The following is an 11,247-nucleotide window of genomic DNA, read 5'->3' as shown; positions in this document are numbered from 1 at the left end:
GAGTGATGTGAGAAACCCATGTCTCATCCCCTGTGACAACATTGTCAAAGACTGTCACCTTCCTTATGATATCGCTCCAAAAAATCAAGAGCAAAAGCCATTCTTTTCATTCGTTGGGGCTCAGTAAGCAGCCTGGGAACCCAACGGGCACACAATTTGTGAAACTTCAAATGTTCAGACACAATTCTGTACAAAGTTGTTCTACTCACATTCGGAAAATGCATGTCTACGTCTGTAATAGTGAATCGGCGATCTTCACGAATTTTTTTGTCAACCGCATTGACCAAATCGTCTGAAATCACTGATGGTCGGCCACACCATGGTTCATCGTGCACATTATCCCGTCCTTCATTAAAAGCTCGCACCCACTTGCGCACTTTACTGTCGCTCATTATGTTAGGACCGTACACTTCAGTAATCTGCCGATGGATTTCCGCCGCTGAATTGTTTCTTGCAGACAAAAACCGTATCACTGCCCTTACTTCACAATCGGCGGGCTGATCAATTGTCTTAAACATTGTAAAGTGACACTGTGAACTACACTCAGCAACAGTAACAAAGCGAATGGCAGCGTTTGACGCGCAAGGCTTGCCGGGAGTCGGCGCGCATGCGTGTTTTGTCATTGGCGCCAAATTTCAATAGTTACGGCGAATCGGACCTTACTTTTGGAATAACACTCGTATAAAAACAACACTTTTTAACATTAAACAGGTGCACACATGGGTCGCTAACTCTAATATGAAATAGGCACTTCTGCACAGGCGCCATGACATTTTCATTACCCATTACTGGAAAAGTACCATACTGAATCGTCAAACACTACATACAAAGTCTTAGCTATAGCATTAAGGAAACTCTCATGCCAACAGTGGTGACAGTTTTTACTCCTGTATATTTACATGTAGCTTTCTGTAAAATTTGATCAGATCTGCTTTTTAGGAACCATTCAGAGTTTTACGTCTCTTGTATCAACCTTCAGTAATGACCATTGGTACCACCTATTATGTATTTCTCCAATAACTCTGACAATGTTTGTAATAAAGTGTAATAATAATTATTATTATTGTTATAAGAAATAAAGAAGAGCTTTTTGGTACTTCCAGTCTTGCTTCATGCTACCAATACCATTTAACAAAAAAGTATCAGTAGCAGCACAATCAGCACACAGTTGGGTATCTACTTTAACTATTGATGGTAAAATGTATTTATGAGGGTATGGCAAGTTGTGTAACCATGACTTTCATTTTGGTTGGGAAGTTCTTCCAGTTTTAAATTTGCTGTACTACCACATATTTTAATGTAAAACTGAAAAATCTCCCAATGTAAGTGATTGCTGTAGACACTTAACTCACCATACTCTGATCAATCCATTTCATTTTTAAATCTATATGAACATCCAGAAAAGCAAAAGGTCAAATACGTGTTTCACAAATTCTGCCTCCATTTAAATGAGTGTTCCTACATTTTTGAAGATGATGTCGCTGTTAAAGGAAGACGATTTTCTGTAGGGTTCGACAACCTTCCAATATGTTCCACATTTTTAAGTGCCTCTAACACTTTTTTATCGTGTCATTGTCACAACTGTATGTGAGAGTTATAATATTCCGACGTCTCTCTCTTGCCTCTCGAAACAGAGATGAAGGAGAAGCTGATGGTTCAGGAATGTTATGCTCTTCATTCATAGCATCATCACTGCTGGACTCCTCTAATTAACGCAGTGCAGAATCAGTCTGTGAAATACAGCTGCCACTTGCACCATACCCACATGTCCTATCCAAACAAATTAACGGGCTATTTCTGTACTTTTCATTTACTTTGTCAAAACCCCATTGAGGATAGAAAATAAAGATGGCACAAATGTTTACACATATATTTGTGCTTTTGGTAATCTTCACATGTACAACTTGGTTCCACAAAGTTTACAGTATACCTAAGATCTTTTGAAGTGTCGCTTTTCACGGAAAAAACACCCTCACTTATTACTGACACTGACTCTTTACTGAAGCTTTCTTCTGCAGAAGAATATCGTTTCCACACGTGTGTTATATTTTCCTGTGTCTTTCCATGCAAAAATGCAGGTACAACTTCATTGTTCTTTCTAATAACAGAATTCATTTGGCAATACTTTTTCATGAGGCCAGGAATGAAACTATTTACTAATACCTTCTTGTTCATTGTTTCAGCACCGTTTGTGGTTCTAATATTGGCAAATGTGCCAATATTCTCGAAAGCTCTCACCCACTTTTCAGCAACTGAGAGCCATTGATTTTTAAAATAAATAAGTGGCTTGGGGTTCCTACGAAAAACCTCATGAGTCTCTAACATTTCAACATTGAGTCTGAACTGTTCCTCAGATGGAGACGCTGCAACATAGCGCCACAAGCTCCAGAACAGACTCCTTATCAGTTCCTACAGTTAGATTCCCTCCCTTTTTAACCCATCGCCCCAAGCCTGTTCCCTGTGAAATGAACACAAGTACACTTTTGAAAATGGAAATATTTCTTTAATTGCTGCTATCTCGGACTCTGAGAAATCAGTAACCCAGTAGGTTGGGTTGAAGTCTGTATTCCACCTCTTGAAAACAAGTAGCGCTTCAGCAATTGACCTTGTATCTTCTACCTGAATAAAGAAAAAACCTACCACTAAACAGCATCTGTTTGCCTTTACTGTGACAAAAAATAAAGGAATGTCATATTTTGTTGTTTTGTAGGTGGCATCAAGCAAACATACATCTCCATATTTTTTTAACATATCCTTCTGCCATGCACTCTCGTAACAAAACAGCAATGGCTGTATTTCTCCATCAACATCTGAAAAAGGTCTGAAAAAAATATTGTCACCTCTATATTCTTTCTGCCACTCATTAATCTGCATTTGCAAAGCCTCTTGGTCAAATACACTTTTCTTCCATTTCTTAAGGGCCCTGTATACATGACTATATATTGTGAGATGTTTGGGGTAAAATGTAGTGTTCATATTATCTGGCTTGTGTGGTCCTGTGAAGGTTATGTTCACAAATCTTTCAAGATGCAACTTTATTATTCTCACAGATGTAGTTCCATCTTCAACAACTTTTGCTATTCCACAGCTAGCAAGGGATGTATGTCTCCACTTGCTTTTATGCTTTCTGTGCTGTGGGTATGGTGGTCTGGTGGTGACGCCCTCACATAAAAGCGAAGAACACTTTCAGGCTTATTGGCTGCCTCCAAAGCCTGTTTTAAACTGTGGACAACCTTTAACACAAAAATTATTATAATTAACAAGAGACAACGCATTAAGTACAAATAGTTTGTGGAGCAATAGACTATTTCTAGAACAAATTACATAAAAACATCAAATTACAGAATAGAAACCACATACTTACTTTCTTTTTAATTTCACGATCATCTACTGATTGAACAGAATAGCCTGGATACACTTTAACACATTTAATTGAAAAAGTGGCAGGGCAATCGCTCTTTTTCGTATCCATAATCAACAATCTCTTTTTTGCTGGGTTAACATGGTCAGCCTGAAAGTATAAAGAATATTAAATATAACTTCAAATGCTACATCCAGAAGAGTCACATACAGGGTTTTCTCTAGGCCAAAATAATTTGAATTTTACAAGAAACCTAACCGTGAACCCTCGATTAAAAGGTACATAAAACTATATGAACAAAGTACTCTAAATCACAATCAATATTTAAATCTCAGACTTAAGTATTGTTGCCTAACACTTTTAAACTCACTGTACCAATGTACACACCAAATGTGATCTCTCCCCCCCCCCCCCCAAATGCGGTAAAAAGCTAATATTAAAATTACAAAATTGTAGAAAATATGAAACACATAACAAACTGTAACAAGAAAGGAAAAGAACACTGAAATATTCAAACAGTGACATCACACCCAATAGTACTACAGGATGGCAGATAAAAATAATAACATGATAAGACAGGAATATGAATCATCAGTGTAGAGGCTATGCTTTAAATGTTATGGCATGTACATAACCACTTCATAATTACTCATGGCATCGTTTTCTGGAGTACTGTACAGATGGTACAACCAATATTTAAGTTATGAAGTACGGATACAAAAAAGAGTAGTGCTCTGTTCAAAACTGCTGAGAGTTCCATGCCAGTATATCTTTCGTACAGTGATCAAGGTTTAAAATGACAGTACCCCAATCAGTCAAAATCTGCAGGTTACTTTCAAAGTGCAATAACCTGTAAGCCTTTAAGGGCTCACTTTCATGATCTATGCTTCATAACACTTCATTTCATATAATCACCGTCATAATCACTGTATCACGTGTCTTGCATTGTACTTTACAAAACTTTTCGACAATTTAAGCAAAACAATTAGTAGGGTTTTTGCTACACCTATCAAGTTTTGGGACGTGCAGTGCCTTTTGCTTAAAAGTTAGTGAAAATTTACCATAAAAACATTTGGCACCTCATATGGACTACACTGATGAAGGTATAACATGACTTGTTAATATGTGTAATGCCTGTGATCCACTGTAGTTTCAAACTGTAATGTGAAATCTTTGTAATTACTGCAGAATCAAATACTTCCTACAGAACATCTTTCATACACAAAGATGAAATTAAATCCGACCAACACTAAAATCTTAAAAATCTAAGGCAAATGCCAAATTTGTGTCCTGCACACAGTTAAAGGCTGTAATAAGCTTCCACAATTAGACCAAAAATACACTCCTGGAAATTGAAATAAGAACACCGTGAATTCATTGTCCCAGGAAGGGCAAACTTTATTGACACATTCCTGGGGTCAGATACATCACATGATCACACTGACAGAACCACAGGCACATAGACACAGGCAACAGAGCATGCACAATGTCGGCACTAGTACAGTGTATATCCACCTTTCGCAGCAATGCAGGCTGCTATTCTCCCATGGAGACGATCGTAGAGATGCTGGATGTAATCCTGTGGAACGGCTTGCCATGCCATTTCCACCTGGCGCCTCAGTTGGACCAGCGTTCGTGCTGGACGTGCAGACCGCGTGAGACGACGCTTCATCCAGTCCCAAACATGCTCAATGGGGGACAGATCCGGAGATCTTGCTGGCCAGGGTAGTTGACTTACACCTTCTAGAGCACGTTGGGTGGCACGGGATACATGCGGACGTGCATTGTCCTGTTGGAACAGCAAGTTCCCTTGCCGGTCTAGGAATGGTAGAACGATGGGTTCGATGACGGTTTGGATGTACCGTGCACTATTCAGTGTCCCCTCGACGATCACCAGTGGTGTACGGCCAGTGTAGGAGATCGCTCCCCACACCATGATGCCGGGTGTTGGCCCTGTGTGCCTCGGTCGTATGCAGTCCTGATTGTGGCGCTCACCTGCACGGCGCCAAACACGCATACGACCATCATTGGCACCAAGGCAGAAGCGACTCTCATCGTTGAAGACGACACGTCTCCATTCGTCCCTCCATTCACGCCTGTCGCGACACCACTGGAGGCGGGCTGTACGATGTTGGGGCGTCAGCGGAAGACGGCCTAACGGTGTGCGGGACCGTAGCCCAGCTTCATGGAGACGGTTGCGAACGGTCCTCGCCGATACCCCAGGAGCAACAGTGTCCCTAATTTGCTGGGAAGTGGCGGTGCGGTCCCCTACGGCACTGCGTAGGATCCTACGGTCTTGGCGTGCATCCGTGCGTCGCTGCGGTCCGGTCCCAGGTCGACGGGCACGTGCACCTTCCGCCGACCACTGGCGACAACATCGATGTACTGTGGAGACCTCACGCCCCACGTGTTGAGCAATTCGGCGGTACGTCCACCCGGCCTCCCGCATGCCCGCTATACGCCCTCGCTCAATGTCCGTCAACTGCACATACGGTTCACGTCCACGCTGTCGCGGCATGCTACCAGTGTTAAAGACTGCGATGGAGCTCCGTATGCCACGGCAAACTGGCTGACACTGACGGCGGCGGTGCACGAATGCTGCGCAGCTAGCGCCATTCGACGGCAAACACCGCGGTTCCTGGTGTGTCCGCTGTGCCGTGCGTGTGATCATTGCTTGTACAGCCCTCTCGCAGTGTCCGGAGCAAGTATGGTGGGTCTGACACACCGGTGTCAATGTGTTCTTTTTTCCATTTCCAGGAGTGTATTATTGTCATCAGGAGAGTTCCAAACTCTATTAAAGAGCTACTAAATATTATTGATCCAACTTGTGGTTAAGTATCACATTTAGTTCTGTTCAATAGAACAGTGTCAAACTATCCTAATAAACAACTGTTTTAAGCCAACATATGCTGAAAATACACTCCTGGAAATTGAAATAAGAACACCGTGAATTCATTGTCCCAGGAAGGGGAAACTTTATTGACACATTCCTGGGGTCAGATACATCACATGATCACACTGACAGAACCACAGGCACATAGACACAGGCAACAGAGCATGCACAATGTCGGCACTAGTACAGTGTATATCTACCTTTCGTAGAAATGCAGGCTGCTATTCTCCCATGGAGACGATCGTAGAGATGCTGGATGTAGTCCTGTGGAACGGCTTGCCATGCCATTTCCACCTGGCGCCTCAGTTGGACCAGCGTTCGTGCTGGACGTGCAGACCGCGTGAGACAACGCTTCATCCAGTCCCAAACATGCTCAATGGGGGACAGATCCGGACATCTTGCTGGCCAGGGTAGTTGACTTACACCTTCTAGAGCACGTTGGGTGGCACGGGATACATGCGGACGTGCATTGTCCTGTTGGAACATCAAGTTCCCTTGCCGGTCTAGGAATGGTAGAACGATGGGTTCGATGACGGTTTGGATGTACCGTGCACTATTCAGTGTCCCCTCGACGATCACCAGTGGCGACTCTCATCGCTGAAGACGACACGTCTCCATTCGTCCCTCCATTCACGCCTGTCGCGACACCACTGGAGGCGGGCTGCACGATGTTGGGGCGTCAGCGGAAGACGGCCTAACGGTGTGCGGGACCGTAGCCCAGCTTCATGGAGACGGTTGCGAATGGTCCTCGCCGATACCCCAGGAGCAACAGTGTCCCTAATTTGCTGGGGAGTGGCGGTGCGGTCCCCTACGGCACTGCGTAGGATCCTACGGTCTTGGCGTGCATCCGTGTGTCGCTGCGGTCCGGTCCTAGGTCGACGGGCACGTGCACCTTCCGCCGACCACTGGCGACAACATCGATGCACTGTGGAGACCTCACGCCCCACGTGTTGAGCAATTCGGCGGTACGTCCACCCGGCCTCCCGCATGCCCACTATACGCCCTCGCTCAAAGTCCGTCAACTGCACATACGGTTCACGTCCACGCTGTCGCGGCATGCTACCAGTGTTAAAGACCGCGATGGAGCTCCGTATGCCACGGCAAACTGGCTGACACTGACGGCGGCGGTGCACAAATGCTGCGCAGCTAGCGCCATTCGACGGCCAACACCGCGGTTCCTGGTGTGTCCGCTGTGCCGTGCGTGTGATCATTGCTTGTACAGCCCTCTCGCAGTGTCCGGAGCAAGTATGGTGGGTCTGACACACCGGTGTCAATGTGTTCTTTTTTCCATTTCCAGGAGTGTATTTTCTGTAAGTGACTGTGCTTTTCATGTACCAGAAAGTAGACATTGGAGGAATCTTTTATTGAAAACACAGTAAAGAAATATGTTACAGCCTATTATCAGCCATTATTAGGCACATGAGCAACAGATGTGTAGCCATATATATTTATGCAACCATAAGCATCATATTTGTTTTAGTGACTCTCTCTCTCTCTCTCTCTCTCTCTCTCTCTCACACACACACACACACACACTCACACACACACACACACACACACACACGATTGCAAGAGTTCCATCCTACATGGACGGCCAACAAAATGAATTAGTATGGTGTAATGTAACAAAAAATCAGAAAGTTTGCATTATACAGAGATGTGGAATAGGAACTGGGATATTTCAGCCAGTATCTGCGTGCACAATGTGGGGTGAAGTGAAAGGAGTCTGAACTGAAGAAGTAAATGAGACAGAATCGAAAGTACAAAAACCCCTTCCCACTCATCACCCGAGTAGGGCCCTATTTACAGAAGGAACTGATAAGCTCTCTGGTGGCTAGATGGCCAGACTGCACAGAACAGACACTTTAGGCTGCTTCTTTCACCCCATGAAAAATAATATCCATATTTTAAAATATGGGACCTGATAAAACTTCTGACATCACTCTCTCTGCACACTACCACTGTCTACTACTAAGCAAGTTAGTATGACACCTCTCAACACCAATAGTCTTGATGATATAAGACACTGCCTCTGTTCATTATGGGCTTCCTTCTTAAATGCCAACAAAGATAATTGCATGTAATTATTATGAATCAACCCAGGTCACTAAGAGCAACTTTAGGTACATCAGAAATTGAAGCCTTCCAGTAATACTCTGGAAGGAACTTTAGCACAATTGTGAATTTTGAAAAAGCATTTCTCATAAACTATTGGAATTTTGAGTTCTTTTCCTGTGCTTGCAGAAAAATAATTATGAATTAAACATGGGCCCACCTTTTAGCATACACAATTATTGTTTTAATATCCAAACATTTATCACAACAGTTGTGGCACCTTCAATGGTTTATTTCTTGTTATCTACTTTCTGTGTGTCCTGCATCCCCCAACCAAAATGCTGGTGGTGGTGATGATTGGATTGTGGGGCACTCAAATGTGTGGTTATCAGTGCCCACACAAATTCCGAACCTTTGCTCAGCCCAATCACACCACTTTCAAGATGAAATGATGAGGACAACACAAACACCCAGTCTTCTCGAGGCAGGTGAACCAAAATGATACACATGTCTAAATTAATACACTTGTCTTTAGACCCATGGCTGATTTTGGTTTGTCAGTGACAGGAGATACACACAAAATAAATAAAAGAAACTGCTGAGGACACCACAACTATGGTGATACATATTTGGGTATTAAAGCAATACAATAATTGTACACTTTCAAAAAAGATGGACCTATCTTATGTGTAGTACCTCATCTTTTTCGTGTTCAAATGCCTTTCTAATCCAGAAGTTGTTTGTATTAGGCCTAGATCAGTTGCTAGAGAAGATGTGCAATACACTCACTACCTTTGTGATGGTGACTCTGAAGGTTTTAAGTGTTGAGGTTGCTAAACCATATGGTGAAACCAAAAAACTTGAATTTATAGGACACATGCAGAAGAGAATGGGAGCAAGACTTCAGGAACTCTGCAAGGACTTGCCAGGAAAAGAACACTCTGATAGTGGAGGGATTGGTAGACAAGGCAGACTCATGAAATCAGAAATACAGAATGAGGATGTTCATGAGAAACAGCAAAAATGTCGGTGAGGTGAGAAAAGAAATTTCAGCAACTCTTTTTCACTGAAGATCCACAGCAATAACTCTGCCAAAAAGAAAACACTTCATGGTGTTAGTATACTAACTGTGAAGCACATGGACAAAGACTCACACATGCATATCATGCCAGAAACTACTATGGTAGAACTAAAGCCAACATATGGAGATCTTTCAAATACTAAACTCCTGGAAAAATATTGACATGGCAAAACACAGAATGCAAATGAAAGCTTCAGTTGTTTCATTTGGGAATGCTTGCTAAAGACTATTTTCGTTGGCATATCAGCTCTTCAGATAGGTCTGAAGGACACAAATATGTTGGAACGACTTAGTAATGAGCAGATTAACAATGAGCAGACCAGGCATCAGAAATAGGGACAACATGAAAAGTGGGCTGCTACAAGTAGACAGGCAATGTGTTGCTGAAGCAGAAAAAGCTGCTGAAAGCCTGATAAAGGAGTCCACAACAAAAAAGAAAATTAAGAATGCTATATGAGATGAAAAGGAACTCAGAATCAACAAAATTATGGAGATGGAATGTTTTGACGTGTTATCATAAAGAAGAAAATGATAAATCTTCAGTTTCAATTTCACACAAACAATGTTTCTGCTTAATTAAGCATCTATCATCTCATCCACTATTACAATTATAAAAGCTAAATTTTGCATGAACAATTATATAGTACTTGGGTACAGTGAGAGTCATATTAATCAACAATGTATTAAATATTTTATCCTGGAAAATGTCATTTTTTTAAAGAGGGGGGAAAACTGACTTCTAAAAATACTTTTTAAAGTTAAACAAAACAAAATATTGCAAGAAGTTAATAATTAAAAGAATACATGTATTTTGACCTTTATTTTGGATACTATGGAAGTACAGTGTGCCTAAAATAAAAATTGCATGTAATTAGGTACATAAGATGAAAATCCTTTTCATTCCACAGTTTCTAAATTTAGTCACATAGGGGTCACATTAAACTAATTAGGTGATTAAATTCTGGTTTCAATATCAATTTTTGGGATTGTTCTATTTCAAAATAATAGCAAAAAATACCAACCATGATGCCCCTAATTCATTTGTATTTATAGTAAATGAATATAGCGGAATTGTAGCCAAGTAATGTAGCTTAAGAGCATTAGCCCAGATGTACATGTGTGTGTGTGTGTGTGTGTGTGTGTGTGTGTGTGTGTGTGTGTGTGTGTGTGTGTGTACTTCAAAGGATCCCTACATTGGATAAACACGTATACAAATAAAAATAAGTGAAGACAATTTCATATAACTTACCAGGTGACTTGGAACAACAGTCTCCTTTTTACTGTAATATTAGGGGCCCAGGGTGCATTGTTGGTAGCTGGAATATTCCACCGAAAACGGATATCCCATAAATGGGATTTCAACTTTACCCTGAAATTGCTGGAAGAAGATTCGTGGGTTACCTGGAATAGAAACAAAAGTTTTCTAAGAAAGTTAACAGAAAATGCGACAACACTTATTTCAGTTACATGAAATACGTTGAGACACTAATTTACTTACTGGTGGCGGTTTCATGCAATTTTTGGCGATGGTGGCTGCTCCTTACCGAGTATGAATACCCTATGCACTTAAGACTATTCTGTAGTCTTTTGATCTCTTCCTCCGAATCACAGTAGCCACAGCATTTGCCGTCGTTACCAACGAGTTAAAATTTCATAGAGTGGCTATAGGTCCGCCATGTTTGAAGCAAATTGAAGTTCTGTCCGCCATGTTTTCTTTAGTCAAGGCCTTCGTCTGCTGTGTCCCGCCCCCTTGTAACTGCGTTTAACTTACGTGAAATAGCCCATACTAGCTTTATTTTTTCTAAAACAAGCTATAGACAACAGTGATTTCTGTGTACACTGATAACAAAAAGTGAT

At 41.9% G+C, this 11,247-nt stretch overlaps 1 protein-coding gene across 2 annotated transcripts; it reads right to left on the bottom strand.

Annotated features, from left to right (window-relative positions):
• Positions 1-568: 568 nt before the first annotated feature.
• Positions 569-11,021, bottom strand: LOC124554151. Of its 2 annotated transcripts, XR_006968263.1 has the most exons (4): positions 10,889-11,021; positions 10,640-10,791; positions 3,365-3,511; positions 569-3,233 (listed from the first exon to the last, which is right to left on the bottom strand). XR_006968263.1 is itself a non-coding variant. In XM_047128218.1 (3 exons), the coding sequence occupies exons 1-3, from the start codon at positions 10,901-10,903 to the stop codon at positions 3,078-3,080; spliced, it is 318 nt and encodes a 105-aa protein (XP_046984174.1). In that variant the 5' UTR covers positions 10,904-11,021; the 3' UTR covers positions 569-3,077. The 2 variants fall into 2 exon arrangements, 1 of the variants encoding a protein (XP_046984174.1); XM_047128218.1 differs by lacking the exon at positions 10,640-10,791.
• Positions 11,022-11,247: the final 226 nt, after the last annotated feature.

Source organism: Schistocerca americana, chromosome 11 (genome assembly GCF_021461395.2).
Source record: "Schistocerca americana isolate TAMUIC-IGC-003095 chromosome 11, iqSchAmer2.1, whole genome shotgun sequence".
Classification (NCBI taxonomy): Eukaryota; Metazoa; Arthropoda; class Insecta; order Orthoptera; family Acrididae; genus Schistocerca; species Schistocerca americana.
The sequence above is the reverse complement of the archived record's forward strand: the minus strand, read 5'-3'. Positions and strand labels throughout refer to the sequence as shown.

Excerpts from the sequence above, each read along its gene's own strand:
- LOC124554151 (XM_047128218.1), bottom strand. Across the intron at positions 3,234-3,364 it reads ATCGTGAAATTAAAAAGAAA|GTTGTCCACAGTTTAAAACA; the intron begins GTAAGTATGTGG and ends TTTGTGTTAAAG.